The sequence below is a fragment of the Balaenoptera borealis genome (genome assembly GCF_965194805.1).
Source record: "Balaenoptera borealis genome assembly, chromosome: 2".
NCBI classification, from domain to species: Eukaryota; Metazoa; Chordata; class Mammalia; order Artiodactyla; family Balaenopteridae; genus Balaenoptera; species Balaenoptera borealis.
The window spans coordinates 45,205,520-45,231,939 of record NC_138867.1 but is presented as its reverse complement, the minus strand read 5'-3'; the positions used below and the strand labels follow the sequence as shown (position 1 = coordinate 45,231,939).

At 39.7% G+C, this 26,420-nt stretch overlaps 1 protein-coding gene across 3 annotated transcripts in view; it reads left to right on the top strand.

Annotated features, from left to right (window-relative positions):
• Positions 1-26,420, top strand: part of ANKRD55 (ankyrin repeat domain 55) — a 502,662-nt gene that overhangs the window by 415,527 nt on the left and 60,715 nt on the right. For 2 of the 3 annotated variants that reach the window (XM_082382340.1, XM_082382339.1), the window contains one exon: positions 24,532-24,654. In XM_082382340.1, the coding sequence (XP_082238466.1) occupies positions 24,532-24,654 (123 nt within the window). Of the gene's footprint in view, positions 1-4,042; positions 4,272-24,531; positions 24,655-26,420 lie in introns of those variants that run through there. The other variant, XM_082382341.1, reaches the window with a different exon arrangement.

Here is a 26,420-nt window from a genome sequence, read left to right as displayed (position 1 = left end):
GGTTTTAATTTCCAACTTTTCATCCAGAATGGGAACGCCAAACAAAAAGAATTTAGAGTGCACAGATATGCACTTTGCTGAAAAAACAAAAGTTAAAATTCTGACGTGACAAAGGAAGAATGCCTCCAAAGGAAGAATAAGCAAATTTTCAAAGGGGTTTGGGAAGAGAGTAGAGAAAAGGCAGGCAAAGGAGACAGGAAAGGGAGGGGATGATTTGGGCTCAGCTGATTTTAGGCACAGACCTTGAATGGGATGAAACCCAGGAACACTGAGGAGAATTCTGTGCTTGATTTTCAGATTGATGGTCCAGATACAGGAAAACTAGCTGGCAGGTGACCATTCCAGAGGTTCAGAAGCAGATTATCTGTTGCCTGTGGGAAAATGCTCAGCCTTCTCCCTCTCTTGGTCAAGAAAGAGGAACAGAGGGAAGAAGTAACAGGAGAAGAATCCTTTTTCCAATTTTCTTGCCCACTCAAGACCTAACCCAGGCAAACACGTGGACTGGAAGCCCGCCCCTCCCCTCCTCTGCCTCCTTCTTTGTGTTCTTTGTCCTCTTTCCAGCACACAGGAACTTCCCTTCCATCAGCCAACTCCTGGGAAAGGTTGTGACACACCAATCCACTCCCGGCCCCTCTTCTGGACCTAGCTAGAGGGAAGCCCCTGACTGATCTTATCCAAACAATTACCATTCACTGCCTTAGAGAACCGTGAAACCGAAAGTGATTCAGTGGATTGGGGTTGAGGGGAGTGGTGTCGTTGTCAGCATTCTTCACCATAGGACAGCCATAGTGTCCTCGGGAATGGGGCCTCTTGCCTGACTATGCATCACAAGAAGGAGAATCTGGGAGTGGTACGCAGAGGGAACGAAGGCCCACCCGGTGAACCAGATCTCCTGAATCAACCCTGATGTTATGTCCCACAACTTGGCTAGATCAACTTCAGAATGCAAATCCTCAACTTAGCCCCTTGTCTGGAAGTCAGCTGGGTCGCCACACTGAGCTTTTCCTACCACCTCTATTCCTTAACTCCATATTTCTTTAGTAATTATTAAACAACTGTGTTGATTAACTGATATCCATAGATTTTCCCTTTGAGGCAACCATTTGGATGCAAGGATATTTTAATGGAGCCCAAAGGAAGAACCACTAAACTTGTAGCTATTTTTATTCCCAAACAAGTAGAAAAACAAACCTCTCACCCATCTGCAAATATAAGACAAGGTGAGGAGGTGAGGGTCTAGATGCACTGAGGCCCAAGGTTGGTGTAAAAGATGGGTATGGGCTAGACACCGTATTGCAGAAAGACCACATCCACCCAGGAGTCATGTTTAGCCCACTTGTAAGCCTAATAAATAGGTCCATGTGCTTAATAAGGGCCCTAAATTTGTTTTCTCTATGTGAAGTTTTAAAATGTCAGTTGCTTATTGATGAGGCCACTCTTGTTTTATTGGGTCCATTGGGGGAAGAAGTGAAGGGACAATGTTCCAGTCTACATGGGAACTATTTCCATTTCTAAAAGTATCCTCAGAATTTAAATATATACACATATAACATTTAATAGCATTCTAATGCTTTTTTAACTTTTTGTTTGAAAATAATTTCAAACTTAAAGAAACATTGTAAGATCAGTATAAAGAACACTGTCTTTTACCCAGATTCACCAGTTAACATTTTACCCCATTTGCTTTATTGTTAGCTCTTTCTCTGTGTCCATCTCTACATCTCTGTCTTTGTATCTCTCTGTTTCTCTATCTCTCTCTCTGCCTCTTTCTCTATATGTATGTATGTATATGCTTATTTGTGTGTGTGTGTGTATACATGTGTATGTACTTTTATCTCATCTGCCTGCATTCCAATTTTGTCTATTGATCCAATAATGTCTTTTATAGCACTTTACCCCCAGTACAGGATCCAGTCTAGGATTAGGTACTACATTTAGTTATCAGGCCTCTTTAGTCTCCTTTAACCTGGAACATTCCTTTAGACTTTCTTTGTCTTTTATGACATTGACATTTTTGAACTTACAGTCTCTCTCTTTTTTTAATACCAAGTTCCTCCTTATGAGTTTGTCTGACGCTCCCTCACAACTAGATTTAGATTATGCATTCCCAGCCAGAACACCACATGGGCGATGTATCCGTCTCAGGTTATCACAATATGGTTTAAATTCTTTTAGATGGTAATTTGATGTTACAGGTGTTGCACTATTAGATATCAACTGGTTCTTACAGAGTTTTTTAAGTACTGGGGTTTCTTTCTAAATGTAAAATTAGCATCACCTTCTTCAAAATATTCAAGCAATACAAAAAAGAATTCAGTATAGAAAGTGTTGTATTCTCTTAACTAGCAAAGGGCTCTGTTCTTCAGAGTCTCTTAGCCCCAGCCTGTTCCCAGCTTCTCGGCTGCCAAGATAGACCCTAGCAACTCAACCTCCATGCGGGGATGGGGAGTAGCTTCCAAATGGAAACAGAGGAGATCAGGCCAAGAATTGTAACCAGTAGTAATAATCAGAAGAAGAGCGATAACTCTGGTTTATTAAGCAGCTCCCATATATTAAGCCAGACACTGTGCAAAACTTTCACTCCTATCATCTCACTGGATCCTCAACACAGCCTGTCAGATAGATTCCATTTCTAGTCCATCTGAGGTTACATGACTTATCCAAGGCCACACAGGACAAAGGCAAAGCTCCCATTTTTAACTCTGGTTTCTGACCCCCAAGCCCTCCTCACACTCCTGTTCACCATGAAGTTATACTTTCTGGATTCCTATAACCCACCTCATCAACCCCTTCATGACTCCTAGCACAAAGGAAAATAAAGGTGACGGCAGCTAGGTTTGCTCAAGTCTCCCCAGGGCTGAGCTTCCATTTGCAATGAGTTCTGCCCAGTAGGCTCAGCTTAGTGACAGGCTGACCTCTTCCATGGTAGGAGTAGATCCAGTCTCCATGGCAACCTGCCTTTAGAGCAAAGAAAGACACCAGACTCCTAGGAGGAGGAGGAGGAAGCTAAAAGGGTAGGATCACACTGGAATTCGACCTGTAGAACTGATGTGATGGGAATTGGGAATCTGTAAGGTCAGGGCTTGGCTTCCACCACAGAAGCTTCTGAAGCCCGGTTCTTTATCATTTTCCTACTCAGCCTATTTGTTCTGTGCAGCAACAGGTTAATATTTCTCCAAGAGACATTTCAGAGGGCCCCGACCCTGTAATCAAGGTCACAAATAAATAGCAATTGATAAAGAGGAAAGAGAATTATTTTAACCTTGACATCCTAAGCTTTGATCCTGGGTGACCCCAAGATCATTCCTCTGTTCTCTAACTCACAACAGTAAATCAGAACACAGTTTGGTGTTCAAAAAAACCCAGAAACAACAACAACAAAAACAAAAACACCTTACTTTTAAGAATCATGAGAGGAACACCTGAAATTCATCTGAAATGACATTTTTATCCTTCTTACTTAGTGCTGTTCAAGTCAGCTGACTCAGCATGACCACCACGGAGAGGTCTCGGGATGGGCTCACAGCTGTCTGCTTTCAGGTGGTCACTGCAGAAACCAGTCCAGATCCTGGAAGTGTTTTGTCTTAGAATCGTAGTAACTTGTAGAATTGAAAGGAACTCAGTGAACGTGTAATCCAGCTCCCTCACTTTTTACATGTGAACACTGAAACAGAGGGGTTAGCGGTGGTACAGTGTACTGGACTGTAATGGCCACTGGAGTCAAACCAAACAATTCAAGTCCCAATGCTGCCACTCTTTTTACCGACCCTTTCCAGTCAGGCCCCAGCATCGGTCCTTCTGCCGGTGTCATTGGAACCAACAGAATGAGTCTGAGTTTGGTTCAGAAGTAAAGGGGAGTTTTCTTCTTTGCTCAAAGAATGGAGAGACGCGAGCTCACTCTCTAGAGGACACGCTGTCCTCACAGGCTGTGGGCGGGGCTGCTTTATAGGATCTCCTGGGGGGGCGGGGGAGGGGGCGGGGGGAGGAGCTGGGGGGGCGGAGCTCTCCCAGGGCAGGCGCAGCCGTACTGCTCAGGCTCCAGAGCGCAGCGCCCGGAGCAGCGTCTCTGCCCACGGCCCGCGGCCATCTTGAATTGAGGCGGTGTGTGCAGCGGCGCTTCTGCCCGCGCCCAGAGCTGAGGTGTCTGGCACGGGCGCTTCACACGAGGAGGAGCTCTGGTCTGAAGTGCCAAGTACCAGTCCGAGGCCTCTGCACGCGGCTCCCGGCGAGCAAGTGAAACCAGACTAATCACAAAGGAAAAAGAAAAAAAGGTTCGACTATTTTATTACCCAGATTCTATTTTTCCATGAATTGTTAGTGGGCTATGCTGGTGACGCTTACTGTGTGACCCAGCTGTTTAACATCTCTGTACCTCACTTTCCTACCTTGTAAATTAAGATGGTGCTGTTACAAAGGGTTGTTTATAAAGATTGAATTAAGGAATACATGCAAAGTACCTGCAACCACTGCTGGCCCATAGTAATCACTCGGTAACTGCTAGAGGGCGTTATAGGTTTGTTATAAAGATGGTTATAACACTCTTCAGAGGATGGTTAGAAAGATTCAATGACATAATACATACAAAGCACTTGGAACCATGCCTGGCCCAGAGTAACCACTTAGCAAGTGCTAGTGATTCTTATAGATGACTTACCTAAGGTCCTATGGACAACCGGTCTTCCCTGGTCAAGAGAACATCCATCCCTCAAGTTACCTCCCCCCCTATAATGAATTCATAGCATAGCACCCCTTTTTTAAATTTTATTTTTTAATTTTTTGTACAATTTTTAAAGGTTAATTTCCATTTACAGTTATTACAAAATATTGTCTATATTCCCCATGTGTACAGTATATCCTTGAGCCTATCTTATATCCAATAGTTTGTACCTCCTACTGCCCCCCTCCTCCCCACCACCACCCCACTGTTAATCACTAGTTTGTTCTCTATATCTGTGAGTCTGCTTCTTTTTTGTTGTATTCACTAGTTTGTTGTATTTTTTAGATTCCACATATAAGTGATATAATACAGTCTTTCTCTGTCTGACTTATTTCACTTAGCATAATGCCCTCCAACTCCATCCATGTTGCTGCAAATGTCAACATTTCATTCCTTTTTATGGCTGAGTAGTATTCCATTGTATATATACACCACATCCTCTTTATCCATTCATCTGTTGACAGACACTTAGGTTGCTTCTATATCTTGGCAATTGTAAGTAATGCTGCTATGAACATTGGGGTACATGTAGCTTTTTGAATTAGTGTTTTTGTTATATTTGGATATAAACCCAGGAGTGGAATTGCTCGGTCATATGGTAACCCTGTTTTTAGTTTTTTGAGAAACCTCCATACAGTTTTTCACAGTGGCTGCACCAACTTACATTCCCACCAACAGTGTAGGTGGGTTTCCTTTTCTCTACATCCTTGACAACATTTGTTACTTGTGTTCTTTTTGACGATGGCCATTCTGGCAGGTGTGAGGTGATGTCTCATTGTGGTTTTGATTTGCATTCCCTGATGATTAGCGATGTTGAGCATCTTTTCTTTTGTGTGTGTGTGTGTGTGTGTGTGTGTGTGTGTGTGTGTGTGTGTGCAATCGCTTTTATAAACAAATTTTAGGCTGGAATAAGGAGCTCCTGGTTCATCATGTTGGAGATTGTCCTTGCTGCTATAGGCTGTTGAAGTGTGCCTCCCTTATGATCTGGTTGATGTGGGAATAAGGACCTTGGCATAGCACATACCCCTCATATAAGGACTGAGGGGTACTCTTGTTGAGTTCAGCAATGATCTGGTTTAAGCTGCTTTCTGATCCAGTTACTCTCTCTGGGGAATTAACACTGCTGCTCCTGTCATTATCATTGCTTGAACATGCACACACTTTGGTTCCTCTTAGTGGTTCCTTCCTTATTGTTTTTCGTTGCATCCTGAGACTCCTGAAAAACAGGGTTTCTCTTACTCCTTTTGGACTGGGGAGAATGGTGATTGTCCTCTTTATTATCATTCCTTCTTCTTTTCTGCTTATTGTTCAGTGACTGTGTTTCTAATTCCAATAGCATGTCGGTAATTGGGTCTACAGTCATATTTAGGACAGAGAATACATTAGTACTGGCCGAAGTGGCCCTGGCAATATTGGCCGAAGAAGCAAAGCAGGATGATGGTGAGGACCAGAGATGGACCAGTACAGGCCAAAGTTGTCCTGTAAAGACATTCTGGCATGGCATACCTCCCTAGTCCTGGCCCCAAAACTCTAGAAACCTTGAGTATCTTTTCATGTACCTGTTGGCCATCTGCATTTCCTTTTTGGAAAAATGTCTATTCAGTTCTTTTGCTCTTTTTTTTTTTTTCTTGGCTGCGTTGGGTCTTTGTTGCTGCATGCAGCCTTTCTCTAGTTGCAGTGAGGGGGGGCTACTCTTCATTGCGGTGCACGTGCTTCTCATTGCAGTGGCTTCTCTCGTTGCAGAGCACGGGCTCTAGTTACTTGGGCTTCAGTAGTTGTGGCACGCAGTCTCAGTAGTTGTGGCGCACGGGCTTAGTTGCTCTGCAGCATGCGGGATCTTCCTGGACCGGGGCTCGAACCCAAGTCCCCTGCATTGGCAGGCGGATTCTTAACCATTGCGCCATCAGGGAAGTCCCTCTGCCCATTTTTTAATCAGGTTTTTTTTTTTTTATGTTGAGTTATATGAACTATTTATATATGTTGGATATTAATCCCTTATCAGTCATATCATTTGCAAATATTTTCTCCCATTCAGTAGGTTGTCTTCATTTTGTCGATGGTTTCCTTTGCTGTGCAAAGCTTTGAAGTTTAATTAGGTCCCATTTGTTTATTTTTGCTTTTATTTCCTTTACTTTAGGAGACAGATCCAAAAAAATATTGCTGTGATTTATGTCAAAGGGTGTTCTGCCGATGTTTTCCTCTAGGAGTTTTATAGTATCCCGTCTCACATTTAGGTCTTTAATCCATTTTGAGTTTACTTTTGTATACGGTGTTAAGAGAATGTTCTGATTTCATTCTTTTACATGTAGCTGTCTAGTTTTCCCAGCACCACTTATTGAAGAGACTGTCTTTTTTCTCCATTGTATATTCTTGCCTCCTTTGTCATAGATTAATTGACCATAAGTGTATGGGTTTATTTCTGAGCTCTATATTCTTTTTTTTTTTTTTTTTGGCTGCGTTGGGTCTTTGTTGCTGCGCGGGCTTTCTCTAGTTGCAGTGACCGGGGGCTACTCTTGGTTGCAGTGCACAGGCTTCTTATTGCAGTGGCTTCTCTTGTTGCGGAGCACGGGCTCTAGGCATGCGGGCTTCAGTAGTTGTGGCACGCAGGCTCAGTAGTTGTGGCTCACGGGCTCTAGAACACAGGCTCAGTAGTTGTGGTGCATAGGCTTAGTTGCTCCGCGGCATGTGGGATCTTCCTGGACCAGGGCTCAAACCCGTGTCCCCTGCATTGGCAGGTGGATTCTTAACCACTGCACCACCAGGGAAGTCCCACCTGGGCTCTATATTCTGTTCCATTGATCTAGGTGTCTGTTTTTGATAGCACTGCTTTTTGTTTGGAAGTTGGAAGGGGCAGAATTTGCCTAGCAAGAAAACCACATCAGAAAGAAAATAATTCCCAGAAAAGCTCACAGGTCTTGGAGAACTTCTACATTCCCTTTCCTCTTTTTCTGGAGTTCTGTCCTCTCAGTCTGAGACTTGCCTTCTAGATATAACTCATCCCATTGCTTAAAAGCCAGCCTACCTTTAGCTTCCACTTTCCATGCTAGTGCCAGGCAGGTTTCTAGACTTTCTGTGCTGTTCTAGGAATCGATCTAGTCTTGAAGCACAATCTTACTTTTTAAATTATTATAGTTTCATAATGTTTTACGATTTGATAGAGAAATCCTCCTTCAATACTTTTTTCAATTTTTGGGGGGTTTCTTTTTCAATTTTTTTTTCCTCTTTTTGTTTGTTTTTGCTTTTGGTGTAGTAATACATTCACACAATTTCAAGGTATAAAACAATGTACAGTGAAAAATCTCCCTTCACACCAACCCCTCCAGCCATCCAAATCCCCTCCTGGAAGCAAAACAATGTAAGCAGTTTCTTATATATCCTTACAAAGAGATTCTAGGTATAGATAAGCAAATACTTAAGTATATTCTTTTTTTTCTTCTTTAAAGCATAAATTTATCCATTTGTTTTTACAAATGAAAGTCAATATCATTTTTCTGAGCCCACACCCCCAAAAACCTGTTGGAACTTTCACTGAAATGACATTAAACTTAAAAATGAATCTGTATAATAATTAAAATTAGTTATACTATTTAGTTCTCCTGTCTGGAAACATGGCATGTATCTTCATGAATCCAACTCTTTTCTTAGTTCCTTATTTAGATTCTGAATATTTATTACTGGGTATTTTATATTTTCATTTTAGTGAGTTATTTTCAATGTAAGGAGGAGTTAGTTTCTTCATATTATTTAATATAGAAGAACTATTTAGTTTCATACTTATTTTTAAGTCTGGCTAGCTTATTAATTCTAATGGTTCTGTGGTTAATTCTCTTGTGCCATCCTGGTGCACAGGATGAAACCAGATGGACTGGTTTCAAATCCTGCTCTGCCATTTAATAGCTGTACAACTTAGGGGAAATTATTAAACCTCTCTGTGCTTCAATTCCCTCATCTGTAAATAGGGTAAAGATACTACCTACTCATAAAATTGTTGAAATAAATAAATAGCTTAATTTAAAGGAGACTGTTAGGACAGTGCAAAGAACACGAGTAAAAGTTAGCTTTGATTAAACTTTGATAATTTTGCTCTTCCTTTATGATTATTATCTCATTTCTTTTTGCTTCATATATTACTGCATTAGATAAAATTTGTCTTCTTTCTTTCCCTATTTTTTCACTATTAGGTGTGGTGTTTTTTTAAGGAACAGATATCAAATTTTATTAAATGCCTTTCTATTCTTTATTCATATAATCATATATTTCCCCTTTGTTCTACTGATGTGATATATTTTATTAATAGACACTGGAAAATCAAAACATCTATATTCTAGAATAAACTCTGTTCAGTCATGGTGTATTATTCTTTCAATATCCAACTTAATCTGATCTCACAGAATTTAATTTAAAACTTAGAACTCTGAGTTTACAAATTGGGTCCATCTATAGGTGCCTGTATGCATATGTCTTTAGCAGTTTATGCTAGCCTTAGAAAATAAATTAGAAAAATTTCATTCTCTTTCTGTGCTTCAGTATGAGAGCTATTTGTTCCTTGGTTATTTGACATTTATCTTAATATTTTAAAAGAATTCGCTCAACCTCATATTAGAATCTTTATGCTGTTACCACTAACTTTAATTCGCTCCTTGGTGTACAAGCAGCTCCTCATAGATGCATTCCCAATTTTCAATTAATGTGTAGATTTTATTTTTGCTACAAATGAGTATAAACTCTAGCACAGTGATGTCTCTCCAGCAGAATGCTGAGCTGCACAGCTTGTGGAGAGTAGGATATAGGCTGCTGTGAGTAAGAGAGAATGGAATGTGGAATATTGTCCAGCACCAAGAAAGGTCACAGCTTCACTGGAATATATGAGGGCTTCGCCACCTCAGTGAATGGGCAGCGATAGACAGTAGTGCACATTGGTCAGAGGGTTGAATCTGAGGCCTGACAGCCTGCAGCCTTATCTGAGTTTCACCACTTACTAACTGTGTGACTTTGAGTAAGTCACTTTCCTGCCCTGTGCCTCAGTTTCCCCATCCATAAAGTGGGAATAATTCTCATAAGGTGAGAATTAAATGAGTTGATTTCTAGAAAGGTTTAGCACAGTACCTGGTGCATAATAAGCGTGGCATAATTGTTGACCATAATTATGATTGTTATTCAGACAGTGACAGAGACCCCCCCGGAACAGTGGATGCTTTCATAGCTACTGGGAGACATTGTTGTGCCGTCAAAATGGTTGTATCGAACTTTTTGCTAACTTTAGGATTGTTCTGAGTTTAATTCCTTCAAATATGCTACCAAAAATTCTAGAATTCAAAACCGTGCAGGAAACACAAAAAAGCTAAGAACCTTGACTAGAGACAGACCACAAGACTCTACGGAATGTGACTGAGGTGCACTTTGGCCACATTCCCACATTCATGCGTATACCGCTGCAGAGGAGTTAGTTCTGGCATCCATGCTTTCCAAGCCACAGTTGCAGTGAATGGGCTGTAGGAGCCTCCTCCAAGGTGTTATTGAGTTGGTACTATATGATAAGGTTGCCCTTACAAATTAGTGAAGAAAAGGAGAATTATACAATATTTGGGGAAAGAAAGTAATTGTGGCATGCAAATATAAAGTTTAAAATTTCCATATTAATTACAGCTAAATGTTAACACATAAGTATAAGGTTCCACGGGCAATGAATCCTAAGTGCAATATCCATAGATTTTGTTGGTTTATTTTTCAAAAACCAACAAAACAAACTGAGAACTTAAGTGGCAAACAGGGAAAAATAACTGCAGCATAGATAGCAGATGAAGAGTTAGTGTCCTTAATGTATATAGAGCTCTTTCAAATCAATTAGATAACGACAAATGCCTTGAAATAATATGTAAAGGATACCAACAAGTAATTCATGAAATGGCCATAAACATGTGAAAAAACTTCTCTCTTAGGAATAATAAAAGAAGTGACCATTAGAAATGATATACTCTTTTCCTTCTTTCACATCAGCATTATTTTTTAAAAAACAATAAATCACAGTGTCATTAAGAATGAGGTGAGGGCTTCCCTGGTGGCGCAGTGGTTAAGAATCTGCCTGCCAATGCAGGGAACACGGGTTCGAGCCCTGGTCTGGGAAGATCCCACATGCCACGGAGCAACTAAGCCTGTGAGCCACAAGTACTGAGCCTGCGCATCTGGAGCCTGTGCTCCGCAACGGGAGAGGCCGCGACAGTGAGAGACCCGCGCATGGCGATGAAGAGTGGCCCCCACTTGCCACAACTGGAGAAAGCCCTCGCACAGAAACGAAGACCCAACACAGCCAAAAATAAATAAATAAATTAATTAATTAATTAAAAAAAAAAAACTTCCTATTTAAAAAAAAAAAAAAAGAATGAGGTGAAATGTATGCTCTCAAGCCCTGCTTGGGGAGGGTGTGTTGGGTCAACCTTTCTGGAGGGCAATTTGACAAAGAGTCAAATCTATTGATTCCCAAGTTCATTTCTAGGAATGTGTCCAAAGGAAATAAAGATGCACAGAAACACATATATGCAAGAATATTATAGCATTATTTGGAATAGCTACAGGATTAATAATTCCCCCCAAAAGAGAAACAATTTAAATGTTCAATAGTAAGAGAATGATTAAATCAGTTGTGCTAATTCCAGTCAATGGGATTTTATGCCACATTTTATAAATAACATTTTCAAATCTTACCTTATGGCATAGGAAAATATTTGTGATCCAATATTAAATGTTTGAAAAAGAGCAACAATCAAAATTATATGTACAGCATGATCTTTTTTTTGTAAAATGTAACTCCAGCACCATGCTAAGAACTATTAGTCACTGGTTGTTACAATATTAAAATACCTCTATATCCTCAGATCAATAGAGATTATTCCAACCACTCCCCAGGAACACACACAGCCCCCAGTCCAGCAGCTAAAAAGTTATCAACCCTGCTCCAGCTGTTAGGCCTGCCTCCAGTCTGATGGGGGACCTGACAAGCCAGTCATTAGATCCTTTTAATATTACCCTTCATCTGGTCCCTTATTGTGGGAGGGGAATTTGGAGTGGGAGGAGAAACAGATTCACTTAATAAATGAGTAGCAAAACGGCCTTAGTGTTAGCCAAACTCACATTGGATCTCAGAAAATTTCAGTCATTTTCTTCAATTTCTATGACTGTATTCTCATCCATAGAAGATCACAGTGTGGGAGATTTGAGATTTGCATTGCTACCTTGGTCAGTGAATCCTGCCCCACCAGCAGCCACTGGCCCCAAGCTTCAGCCACAGGCAGGAGTCTACTGTCCTAGGGCGCTACCCACCCCAAGCTACAGCACCTTCCAGAACTCCCTCCCTCCTGTTCTATGCCTCCTGACCTCACAGCTTTTTGCACCTTTTAACCATTATGCTTGCTCCTTAGGAACTTGCCTTCTCTTTTATACAGCCTTTGGGTTGGGTTACCACTTATTTTCAGCCATGTCCATTTTGAGTGCAGGATAGGGGGCAGGAGACAGTTTAGATTTTAGAGGGGGAAGATGGAAAGGGCAGAGGCTCACAACTGCACATTCTGAAGCAACTAGATCTTTCAGGTGTCCAAGCTTCCCCTCCTGCTAGCACTTCTCCCCACTCCCATATTTACATTACACAGGCTGGTGGAGGAATGAGCGCTCCAGGATGGGTGGGAAGCAAGCCTATAAATCAAGTATATACAACATACCAACATCTTAATAGTGATTATCTTTGAGTATATATTTTCTTCTTATCTGTATCTTCATAATTTTTGTAATCCAAAATGAAATAACATGAAATGACGGATCAATTAAATCAAAATATCTGGGGTTAGCACTTAGGTATCAGGGGTTTTTTTTTTTTGGGTTTTTGTTTTTTATCTCCCGAGATGGTTCTAATGTTTAGCCAGTATTGAGACCCAGGGATGTCGTCAACCTTATTTTACAAAATAGAGAACTGAACCCAGAGTGGTTCATAGTAATACACTTGGCTAATATTTCTGTTGTTCAAAAAGAAAGTTCTTTATGAGATTCAGATTTAATTGAGAAGTCATTTCTGTTGTCACCTTTTTTTTTGCATTTTTTAAATTGAAGTATAGTTGATTTACAATGTTGTGTTCATTTCTGCTGTACAGCAGAGACTCAGTTATATGTACATATACATTCTTTTTTATATCCTTTTCCATTATGGTTTATCTCAGGATATTGAATATAGTTCCCTGTGCTATACAGTAGGACCTTGTTGTTATCCATTCTATATGTAATAGGTTGCATCCACTAACCCCAAACTCCCAGTCCATCCCTGCCCCTCTCCCCCACCCACCTTGGCAACCACAAGTGTGTTCTCTATGTCTGTGAGTCCGTTTCTGTTTTGTAGGTAAGTTCATTTGTGTCATATTTTAGATTCCACATGTAAGTAATATCATATGGTATTTGTCTTTCTCTTTCTGACTTACTTCACTTAGTATGATAATCTCTAGTTGCATCTGTGTTGCTACAAATGGCATCTTTATCCATTCATCTGTCCATGGACATTTAGGTTGTTTCCATGTCTTGGCTATTGTGAAAAGTGCTGCTATGAACATAGTGGTGAATATATCTTTTTGAATTATAGTTTTGTCCAGATATATGCTCAGGAGTGGGATTATTGGATCCTATGGTAATTCTATGTTTAGTTTTCTGAGGAACCTCCATACTGTTTTCCATAGTGGCTCCACCAATTTACATTCCCACCAACAGTGTAGGAGGTTTTCCTTTTCTCCACACCCTCTCCAGCAATTGTTATTTGTAGACTTTTTAGTGATGGCCATTCTGATCAGTGTGAGGTGATACCTCATAGTTTTGATTTGCATTTCTCTAATAATTAGCGATGTTGAGCATCTTTTCATGTGCCTATTGGCCATCTGTATGTCTTCTTCAGAGAAATGTCTATTTAAGTCTTCAACCCATTTTTTGGTTGGGTTGTTTGGTTTTTTGTTGTTGAGTTGTATGAGCTGTTTGTATATTTTGGAAATTAAGCCCTTGTTGGTTGCACTGTTCGCAAATATGTTCTCCTATTCCATAGGTTGTCTTCTCATTTTGTTTATGGTTTCCTTTGCTGTGTTGTCACTGTTTTAGACCTCACAATATTACATACTCACAGCTCTGATGATACAGTTTAAATCAGCCTTACTTAACCATATATCCATAATCTATGAGAGTTGAGGGAAGCTATTCATTTACTTCAACTCTACTTGAAATGCTAGTGATATGCCTTATGAAATTATTTAAAGGAACAGAAGACTCCTTCTTCTATCACTTTTCCTAATTCTATTCCCAAGGATTGAAAAGAATGAGACTTCATTTCGTATATGTATTCTTCAATTTGCCAGTTGGAAAAGAATATGCTAATTAAATCAATAAACATATTTATCAAGTATCTACAATGTATCCAACACTACTCTAACTTCTACTATCTAATGTTCGAGATTTTTTTTCTGCAAAGAAAGCAAAGCCATACTGCCAGAATTCTAGTGGGGTCATGTGAAGGGTGATTATTCACCAGGCTGGGTTTTATTCTGTACCTTTTATAAAGCAACAACTCCAGTATAGTAAGAAGGGATTCCATTTCAATTACCTTGAGGAACCCATGAGACAGTCATGAAGAGGGAGAAAACAGAGTCAAGACAACGAAGACAGCCATGGAAGCCCAGCTGACAGGATGACTACAAAAGGAGAGATGCAAATCTAAAGGACTACAGAGAGATAGATTGGTTCAATCTCTGACACTTGGACAAGCCACCCAAATTGTATTTGTTTTCTTAAACTATTTTCAGGTGATCAAGGCACTTGGGGCAGTTTTACAAGTGGCCACAGTGGAGGGCCACTAGGAAGGATACCTTTTAAAGGACTCGAGGAAAACCCACTTCTCCAAATCCTTTTCAGCACAACAGTCATTGTTCATCAACAATAGGTGATTCATTATTTGGTTCTACACAGATAGGAGAAAGACACATAGAATATTAATCACAGAAGGAACCTTAGAGGTCAACCTTCTACTCAATACAGACATCTCCTCGAGAGCATCCCGAGATATGCTTGATCAGAACCTGCTTAGACATGGGTAGTGATGAGGAGCACACAGCTCACAATATACTCCCTTCTAGTTCTGAACAGCTCTAGTTATTAAAAATCTTAATTATTCCAATTTCTACCCACCAATACTAGTTCTTCCCTCTGGATCTACAGAAAACAATCGTAAACTCTCTTCCATCTTTTCCAACAGCAGTCATGTCCAACTAAGTCTACTCTTCTGCAAACTAAACAAACCCCGCTTCTTCACCTATTCCTCTCCTTCCAGAGTCCCCAGTTAAAATGGCAAATTCCTGACATGAACACTTCCCATTTCTTAAAAGTGAAAGAGGTGGGTGGTGTCATACATTTGATCAAGAAGAAAGTAAGGAAGATCAAAGGAACAGTGTTCAAAGTAAGGCTTGGCTTACTTTTTAATTTCCAAAGACTGGCTAGGCTAGCATAGTCCTTCATAAAATCATTTAAGATTTATACTTGCCTATTTACCAAAGAACTTCTTGACACAATATTTTTAACATCAAGGAGATTTCCACAAGACTCCAATGGGTGAGAAAGCTATTGAACATGAATACTACATCAGTCAGTCAGTCCATTTATTGCACACATACTAAAGGTCCTATGCATTGAAGATTGAGTTCTTTTTAAGAATTAGTGTTATTAAAATGAAAGTTCATTTTATGAAAATGCACTCTAGGGAGGCATCGTCACTGAAGTTTAACACAGACATGTTTCTTAGAACAGCAGATTCCATTTCCCAGCACTATCTCCGACCCTGTGTCCAGTAGAGATGCGAGCCATGGAATGTCATTCACAGGTCAGAAGAGTCACCCCGAGGAACACAGTGATGATGAGATTCAAAGAAATACAGCATGTGTTTATGTTGCATCACAAGTTTGGTTATGAAGAAAGGTCTGATTGTGGCCAGATACTTACCCTTGAGATAAAACTGTTGCAAGACTTCCTCCCCACAGAATGAAATCCCTTCTTTTCCACTCCCACGGCGTGAAGGTTGCTTTCAGTATTTGTTCTCAGCTGGCACATGCAGAAAGCTTGGAGCTATTTTTCTCTTTAAAATGTTAAAAAGAAACTCTTTTTCCTCCTCCCATATGACTGGCACTTTATAAAACACCCTTAAAGCCTCAGCCAGTACACCCTGAGGGACTGTAGGAGAAAACGCGAGAAATAGCAAAATGTTTCAGCTCACAAAATCTCTACAGCCTGCTGAGCAAGGCAAAGGGTCTCTTTAAGGGGAAAGAAGACAGAGGTTCCTATCTATGTCAAAGTAGTAATGGTGATAATGTATTATTGTTGACATACTTTGAATACTTTGTGCCAGGCATTGCACTTTATGTGGATGAACTCATTTAGCTCTCAGAACAACCCTGTGAGGTAAATACTCTTCTTACCCATTTGACAAGAGAAGAATGAGAATAGAGAGGTTAAGTAACTTGCCCAAGATCACACAGCTATCAGGAAATTGGCAGTGCTAGGATTCAAACTCTGGAGGCTGGGCTCTTACTATTTTTCTATATTGCTTGCATGTATGCATGCTTTGTATCATATGATGTATATGATGAGTCACATGAAACTAATTTGCTTTCAATACCAGCCAACTGTATCAATGACCTTAAACTTGTTCCTACATGACCAGAGTGTTCCAAACTGGCTTTTAATTCTGTCCAGCAGAACTGGCACCATCCTGGCTCAGGGCCAAGGTCAAGGCCCAGAGAGACTCTTTATCACCAGTGGGTGGCAATATTGTTACATGGAGCCATCAGGGTGCAGTGAAGGCCTGGCATCTTCCCTAAAAGTGAAAAGACCTCACCACCTTATGGATAGATCATTCCAGGCAGCTCCCAAAACACAATTTCTCTACTGTCCCCAAAGCACCCAAGATAATCCTGAGGGAGGATAGAGTGATCTGGATTAGGAGAATGCCCAGGAACCTATTCGTTTAAATCATTCTTCCTCTTGTCCTGCCATAATATCCCTGGTATATCTCAATCATAAATTACATACTTCTTTTCCCATTAGGGCATGTTTTTCTTAGGAACAGAGAGACTCTACAGCGTTTGTACCTGCAATTTCACTAGCCCATGGTAGATGTTTGTTAAGTAAATGGATAAATGAATAAATTTCAGTTCTTCAGATGCAATCAATTCCACTCCAAAAAACAATGTGAGAAATATCTGTGGAATCTTCTGTAGTTGCCCAAAATGAACCCAGACTTCACTAGTGACTCTAGGCTGCATTCAGCCACCCAAGAATTCTCAGAATAGAATGAACCAAAGAAATTCTCCCAAGACCCTCTGGTCTGGACTCTTGAAACTGCAGTACCCAATCTATGCTTACATTGACCTGGCTGTTCCACAACACGGTCTCAACTTAAGCAGAACAAATGCCAAGCTGACCGCTGGGTAATTTCAACAAAGTAGGCCCAGTAATTGATGCAGTCAAGGGCTTTCCCAAGGAACTCTGCAATAACCCAGAGACAGAACCACTATGTGAAGGAACCCATATTTGTGTAAAATGTGAGAAGCTTTGAAGAAGGTCCTCTAATCTAAAACATGTCTAGCAGCCTGTCATATTTCTGCAATCCTACTATTAAAAAGTTGGGCCCTTGGAATTAAGTTGATAATTTATGACACATCCAGAAAACCGTTTACAAGGTTTTTAACCATGAAAAATGAGGGAAATAGATGATTTCCAAAAAGTCTATCCTTCCAATTTTTAGGTAAAAATTAATAAAAATTTAAAACATGTACCTGTTTTAAAAAAAAAATCTACTAGGGTATTTATAAAGGTCAGAATTTTTAAAATACATGTATGTTTTTCCTTTTTCAGCACTTTGTCAAGTATCAAGGACTTGTTTTCTCTATTACAGACACACATTAGGCTCTGTCTACCCTTCTAGTAGTAACACATTAATGTAAAGCTAGTAAGGCACCCTCCTCTCTCACCACTTAAAACTTGATTTATTTTGATGATTATAAAAAGTATATAAATTCTTTGTAGAGAATTGGGAAAATATAGAAAGTACTGAATAATATCTAAAAAATTATCTCTATTGATGTTTGATGCATCGTCTTCTTGTCTTTTATATTTTTCATGTATACATATACATAGATAACTTTTTATAAAATATAATCTGCATCTGTTCACATTCTTCTTTCTTCCTATTTCCTTTATGTCTGTTTTCCATTCTCTCTACTTTCAGTCTCTCTCCCTTGGTGAATTTTAGAATTTTTCTTTATGCATCCATATATAAGTCTATCTGTTTAACTTTCACACAGTTAGAGAGGCAAAAGCCATTCAAACCATGCTCCTCCTCTAAAGATGAATAGAAAGAAAGATAAATAGATGATAAATAGATGGTAGATAGATAGATGATACCAGATAGATAGATAGGTAGATAGACAAAAATAGTAGATAGATAATAGATAGCGAGATGGATAAGGAAAGAAGGAAGGAGAGAAGGAAGAATTTATGTATTGTTTGTTTATGTAGATCTTCTGCATATCTTAAATGGTTTTGTGACCTTTGATAGAAAAAAATTTTTCTTGCCTCTATTTTAGATTCCACCAGGACCATCAATTATCCTTCTCCTCATTCTTGTTACTTCTTCTTCGCCCTTCATCATTTCTACAGAAATTCTTTGCACTATCTTAAGTTTAGGCCTAATTATTTGCATTGATTACAATTTAAATTGACTGTTTCTATACAACTTCTATGGAAGCGCCTTCATTTCCTATTTCCTAATCACTCTGTAGTTTAGTATGGTATCTTAGGGTTAGAAGAAACCCTGAAATACATTCTGTTTTGCCTCACACATCTTCCCTTCCCCATACCTTGTGCTTCACTCTGTGTCTGAATTCCTTCTGCAACACACTCCCTTGGTGACCACCTAGCCAAGACTGGCATCTTTTTTTTTTTTAAGATTTTTCTTTTTTTTTTGATGTGGGCTATTTTTAAAGTCTTTATTGAATTTGTTACAATAGTGCTTCTGTTTTATGTTTTGTTTTTTTGGCCGCGAGGCATGTGGGATCTTAGCTCCCTGACCAGGGATCGAACCCACAACCCCTGAATTGGAAGGCGAAGTCTTAACCACTGGACCACCAGGGAAGTCCCAAGATTGACATCTTTAATTACAGGAAGTTCACTACCTCTTGAGGAGACCTAGGACATTTTTACAGTTCTCTGACCATTAAAATACTCTTCTGTCATTCTCACCCACTGCTATTTCTAACTGCTGGAATTTCACATAAAAGTTTAACCATAAACTTGGCTAAAAGCTCTTTGAAAAATAATCCTGTTTACAGTAGCATCAAAGAGAATAAAATACTTAGGAATAAAATTAACCAAGAAGGCAAAAGACTTATACACTGAAAACTACAAAACATTGTTGAAAGAAATTAAAGAAGATACCAATAAATGGAAAGATGTCTTGTGTTTCATGGATTGAAAGACAATATTGTTAAGACGTCAATACTACCCAAAGAGATTTACAGATTTGATGCAATCCCTAACAAAATCCCAATGATGTTTTTGCAGAAATATAAAAATCCATCCTAAAATTCATATGGAATTTCAAGGGACCCAGATAGCCAAAAAAAATCTTACAAAAGAAGAACAAAGTTGGAGGTCTCACACTTCCTGATTTCAAACCATACTACAAAGCTACAGCAATCAAAACAGTGTAGTACTGGCATAAAGACAAACATATAGATCCATGGAATAGAACTGGGAGTCTAGAAATAATCTCATATATCTATGGTCAACTTAGGGGGCAACTGAGGAGTCAACAAAGGTGCCAAGACCATTCAATGGGGGAAGAATTGTCTTTTCAGCAACAGTGCAGAAACAACTGGACAGCCACATGCAAAATGATGAAGTCAGACCCTTACCTTAACACCATCTACAAAAAATAACTCAAAATGGATCAACGATCTAATCATAAGACCTAAAACTATAAAACTCTTAGAAGAAAACATAGGGGGAAAGCTTCATGACATTGAATTTGGCAATAGAGTAAGTCCCCTACATACGAACCTTCAAGTTGCAAACTTTCAAAAATGCAAATGTGAGTTTGCATGTCCAATCACGTAAGTTAGTTCATGTGTCTGGCTCACATTGTCACGTGTGTGCATCCTCTACAAGTGGTTGTGCTTTTGTGTACCATACAGTACTGTATAAAGTTTAGTAGTACAGCATCCTTACTGCAAGCCCAGGATGTCTGGAAGCAAGCGTAAAAGCAGTGGTGATGTAGCTGGTACTACTGTACTTTTCAAGGTACTGTACTATAAGATTAAAAATGTTTTCATTATTTTTTGTTTGTTTTTTATGTATTATTTGTGTGAAAAGTACTGTAAACCTATTACAGTATAGTACCATATAGCCAATTGTGTTTGTTGGATACCTAGGCTAATTTTGTTGGACTTAAAAACAAATTGGACTTACAAACACACTCTCAGAACAGAACTTGTTCATATGTAGGGGGCTTACTGTAATTTCTTAGATGTGATGTCAAAAGCACAGACAACAAAAGATAGACAAATTGAACTACATCAAAGTTAAATGCTTTTATACATCGATACTATCAACAGAGTGATAAGGCAACCCACAGAATGGGAGAAAAAGTATACAAATTATATATCTAATATAGAGTTAATATCCAGAATATATAAAGAATTTCTACAACTTAACAGAAAAACAAACAACCCCAGTTAAAAATGGGCAAAGGACTTAGACATTTCTCCAAAGAAGGTATACAAATGGCCAAAAAGCACATGAAAAGTTGCTCAGCATTACTAATCATAGGGAAATGCAAATCAAAACCACAAGATATCACTTCACACCCATTAAGCTAGCTATTATTACAAAAAACAAACACAAGAAGCAAAAACAGGAAATAACAAGTGTTGGTAAGGACATGCGGAAATTGGAACCCTTGTGCATTGTTGGTGAGAATATAAAATGTTGCAGCCACATTGGAAAACAGTACAGTGGTTCCTTAAAAAATTAAAAATAGAATTATCATGTGATCCAGCAATTTCACTTCTAAGTATATACTCGAAAGAGTCTGAAAGAGTTATTTGTATACCGATGTTTGCAGCAGCATTATTCACAATAGCCAAAAGGTGGAAACAACCCAAGTGTCCACCAGTAGATGAATGAATAAACAAAATGTGGTGCATACATACAACAGATTATCATTCAACCTTTAAAAAGAAGGAAATTCTGACACATGCTACAATGTGGATGAATCTCGAGGACATTATGCTAAGTGAAATAAGCCAGTAACAAAAGGACAAATACTATTGATGCCACTTAAATGAGATATCTAGAGTGGTCAAATTCATAGAGACAGAAAATGGAATGGTGGTTTCCAGGAGACGGAGGGGAGGGAGGAATGGGGAGTTTTTTGTCTAATGGATACAGAGTCTGAGTTTTGGAAGCTGAAAAGAGTTCTGAAGCTGAATAGTGGTGATGGTTGCACAACAATGTGAATGTACATCAAGCCACTGAACTCTACACTTAAAAATGATTAAAATGGCATATGTTATGTATATTTACCACAGTTTTTTTAATTAAAAAAACAAAAAAAACCTCTTCAAATATCTGAAGGCAACCATGGTGACCACACAGAGTAATCTTCAGAGTAAACAGATCTGTTTCCTTTCACTGTTTATCAGGTGACATGAAGTCCAGTCATACTCTGGTCACTCTCCTCGGAATGTTCTCCAGCTACCTATAGCCCATTTAATCCATGGGCCATAGACCTCAACATGACACTGAACAGTTAAGAATGGAAAAAGCCTATTATCTCCCTCAGTCTCATTACTAGACTATTATTACTGCAGCCAGAGATCCTACTAGTTTACTGTCACACTGTTAATTCCTATAGTGTTAATTGCCCAACTAAATCCCTAAATGCTTTTTTAATGTGCCACCACTAAAATCTTCTGTTAGTTAGAACTCTTGCAGTTATTAAAAAGAAAAACAAACACATAAAATCTATGCAAACTGACTTAAGCAAAAAAAGAAATTTATTGGGACATGTAAATGTTCCAGAAATGGTGCTGGCTTAAGGTATGGCTTGATTCAGGAATTCAAATGATGTCATCAGGTCTCAATTATTTCTTTCTCTTAGCCCAGCTCTGCTCTTCTTGTGTTGTCTTCATTCATAAGCTCTCCACCCATAAGATGTACCCCCCATAACTCCCAGTTTCATGGGTGGTAGAACAAAACTTGTTCCCAGCAATCCCCAAATATCCAAAATATCATTGCCTTTTATGGACTCTGATTGAGGCACATCCCTGAACCAATATCTGTGGCCAGGATAATGCTGGTGCTGAATGGCTAGTTATAGGTCACATGTTCTGGCCCTGAGCAGGAATGTAGTCAACCCCCTGTGCTGAAAGTGGAGAGGAAGTGGTCCCTAGAGAATAATCAGGTTAAGGTCACCAGCAGGGTGAGGGGATATTGAGGAACAAAAACTACAGGTTCAACCACCCTTCACTTAGTTCAACTGGATATTTCACAGACTAAATGTTTATCCCTATTAAATACAATGTTATTAGAATCCTTCTGGCAAGTTGTTTGGAATTCTAATTCTATCAGGCAATGCATTCCTTGTTTCTCTCAGCTGTATGTACTCAACAGTCTGATGAATGTGCCTTACAGATTTTATTGCACTCAGTGATGAACAGGTTATAAACACGTTTATATATGTTATGTAAACACATTGTATAAGATATAAACAGGCTATAAACACAGCATACCTTGTACCTCAGCCCACCACCAGGACCTTCCTTCTGAAGTGACATCATCAGCATCTATGGATGTGGTCATACAACCAGATACCAGGCCCATCTTTGTGCTTGGGTCTGGGCCCTATTTCTTGTGTCCAGAGATATTGTGAGCAATATTCACAAAATGTCTAGACTCCTGGGGGAGTTTCTAATAGAGAGTGAATGTTCTGTACAATCTATGGATCTTTTAGCTAGCCATCATCAGAGAGACCTTTTTCTCTACATGCCCCAGATTTCAAATGCTCTCTAAATTTGCACACTATCAGAAAAAAAAAAATGGTAACAGTAGTAGTACCAAAGTATATACAGCATTTACTACACACTATGCCCTGTCCTAAAAGCACATAGGATTAAATATTAACTCATTTACTCCTCACAGCAGCCTTACGAGATGCATGGTTGCCATCATCATCATCTACATTTTAAAGACAAGGAAACTAAGGCCCAGAGAGGGTAACTGGCCCAAATTTACACAGCTAGTTAGTACAAACTAGGAATTGAACCCCAGTGGTGTGGCTCCAGGGTCCTTACACTCACACAGAAGTGGCATTTGCCTTTCACATCCTTCACTGCTCACTTCCAGCCCTCAGACAAATGTAAAGGTGAGAAGGCTTTAAAAGCAACACCTACAGTAACAAACCTATCATGGATAAATTAGCGAGCAACTACTCACTTAACAACGGAATTTGTTGTTGTAAGTGAATCATTTTTAATGACAAGCTTCTCCTGGGACAGGTCAACTGGTTAAAAAGTCATTGGTGACTTCCCAGAAATACTGCAACTGAGAAACAAAGCCCAACCCTTCCCAACCAATGGTTAGGACCACTGCCAACTAAAGATCAATTAGAACTGTAAAGTATCTCTAGCATAATGCCTCCACGAGTAGAAAAACACAGTTTTAAAAACTTTTCTTGTACACATATATTTTCCCTGAACCGTGGCCATGTGTGGGAGAAATTAAGTAGAGGGGCTCGGCCCAGCACCTCACAAGGGGTGTTCCTGTAAACAAAGCTTGTCTCCCAGCCCTTCCATTGCTCCCCTGGGGTCACTTGACCCACAGTTCTCTTGTCACCTTTGGTAATACTATTAGTTGGTTCAATCATGCACAAAGGTATGATACAGGTGGCTACCAAATTCAAAGGACTTGCATACAGCTGCTTCTTCTGGGAACACCATGTCATGAAACCTCAGATGGTTCAAATGAAGGGCTTCTGTGAAAGGACTACATACAGAGATGAGGCAGGGTTGAAAGGACAATGTTTGTTACCACAGGGAGCCCAGTGAGGACTGGCTCTGGGGAGGAGGACCCTCCTGGTGGGCGAGAAGCAGCTACTGCTAGACCCTGAACTAGGGGAAAGCAGGAGGAAATGCCCCATCTCTCTTCTCCTCACCACTCTCCTACCAGTGCCTCCCATGGACACTGAGGGCCAGGGGGCCTGGGTGATGTGGTCAGCAAGGTTAGCCTTCAGGGTTCAGAGCAAGAGGAAAAGGGTAGAGAGTCCAACTAGAGAACAGAGAATAAGGAGCACAATATCTCCCTCAAAGGTGGGTAAACTGAGTCATTGAAAGGGAAAGTAACATATTTCAGATCAAAAAGGAAACCCGGAACCAAGATAAGGGCTCCACTTCCCAATCTGGTCTCACTGATTTCAAGTATAGTCCAAATACTTGGAGAGAATCATTAAATCTCAGAGGACACCTAATCCCTCAGGCTCCTTCCCAATATATGGTGATGTTACAACACAGCCCACAGTGGCCCACCTTTCTTCAGAAGTGGTAAGGTGCATGTGATCAGGATGACTCAGGCTTCTGCCTGGATTCACCAGAGAGATTTTCATGAATCACTTGTGTGGGTGACGCTTTGGGTGTTGTTATTCTTTCAGTGAATTCTCTCCACACAGTAAGTTTGTCTCTGTTTGATTCATGAAGGTGATTCATCTGAAGAAGTTGACCTGACCATGGTTTATCAGGCAGCATCTAACGGAGATGTCAATGCTTTGACTGCCGTGATTCGGGAAGACCCTTCCATCCTAGAATGCTGTGACAGTGAAGGTGAGCTATTTATGTATTTTGAATCCTGCAGAATGTTCTGATCTATCCTTTTAGAGATGGCCTCCAGAGGTGAACAATGTTAATAAAATTATATTTGACAAGCTACTTTGTTACTGGAGGGTCAAGGAATATCCTGCTTGTAGCCGTGTGCAGGTTCCTCAGCATTTTATTTAATGAGAGTCATGGACACAAATCTTCAAATTCTTTTACATCACCTCTTCTCATGAAGTTGTTTGGTTTGAGTTTGTCTTCAACTTCTTTGTATGAGTGACTAAAGTAGATAGGCCAATTAGTTGAAGTTAGAAAATGGGTATGAAAAGAGGAGGCTATTTTTGGTAGCAGTGGATGTTGGGAAAGTGCGGCTATTAAAGCCAGAGAGCAAGGATTTCTGCTTCTGGGAAGATGGAGTAGAAGTAGTACTTTTTTCTTTATTCCTTCTGCTAAATACAACTAAAAATCCTGAACATTGTATATAGCATAAACATAAGAACACTCTGGAAGGTGGAGAGAAAATGACAGACTAGCTAGGACCATGGGACCCAAGGAATGACATAGTGGTGAGTTTCCTGGGCTTCCTTTTTGCCTCATACTTCCCAGACTTGGAGCTGAAGAAGCTGACAACATAGGAATGCCAGTGGACAGAGGTCAAAAAAGCCCCCAACAAAAGCCTGCTCTCTAGCCAAAGAACAAAGAAAGGGACTGCATAGCAAGACAGAAAACTTTTAGACAATAATGAGTCTACTCCATCAAATACTACCACCAAAAAACCCAAAAAACTATGACCCCCAACCCCACTCATTCCAGCAAAGACCAAACGTGGAGCCTGGGCCTCCACCTTCACATGGTAATGAAGTCTCCATATCCCCACTGCTGAGGCAGTGTCAGAGGAATCCTTCTTGAGAATTAGGACTCTCACCACCACGCAGTAATGAAAAGTCTTCTCCCTTAGATGTCAATGAAGGCTAAGTAGGGGACTTAGACTTCTAATCCCACCTGGCAATAATGAAGTGGCACCCCCCCCTTCACTTACCCTTTGGAGCAGTATCAGAGAAAACCAGCTAAAATAGAGGATTTAAGTAAGATTTAGGCAACTCATAATGCAATACCCCAAATGTCCAAGTTTCGGTAGAAAATCACTTGACATTCCAAGTATCAGTAAGACCTCAAACTGAATGGAAAAAGACCATCAGTAGATGCCAACACTGAGATGACAGATGTTAGAATTATCTGGCAAAGATCTTCAAGTAGCCATGAAAAAAATGCTTCAATGAGCAATTACAAATATGCTCAAAACAAATGAAAAAATAGAAAGGCTCAGCAAAGAAATACAGATATAAAGAAGAACCAAATGGAAAATTTTAAAACTGAAAAATACAATAATTACAATTAAAAACTCAATGGCTAAGCTCAGCAGTAGAGTGAGGAAGCAGAGGAAAGGATCAATGAACTTGAAAACAGAACAATAGAAATGAAACAAATCTGAACCACTGAAAGAAAACAGGGTTAGAAAATGAAGATGAAGACAAAGAAGAAGAAGGAGGAGAAGAAAAAGAGGGAGGAGGAGAAGAGGAAGAAGTGACAGCCTCAAGGACCTATGGAACTATAACAAAGGATTTAGCATTGGTTTCTCTATCCTAGTATTTCTAGGAAGTCATTAATGACTTTTAACCAGTTGACCTGTCCCAAGAGGAGCTTGGGATTCCCTTATCATGACAATAAGATGTTTTGTAAAGTGTGTGGGTGCTCCCTAATTTATCCATGGTAGT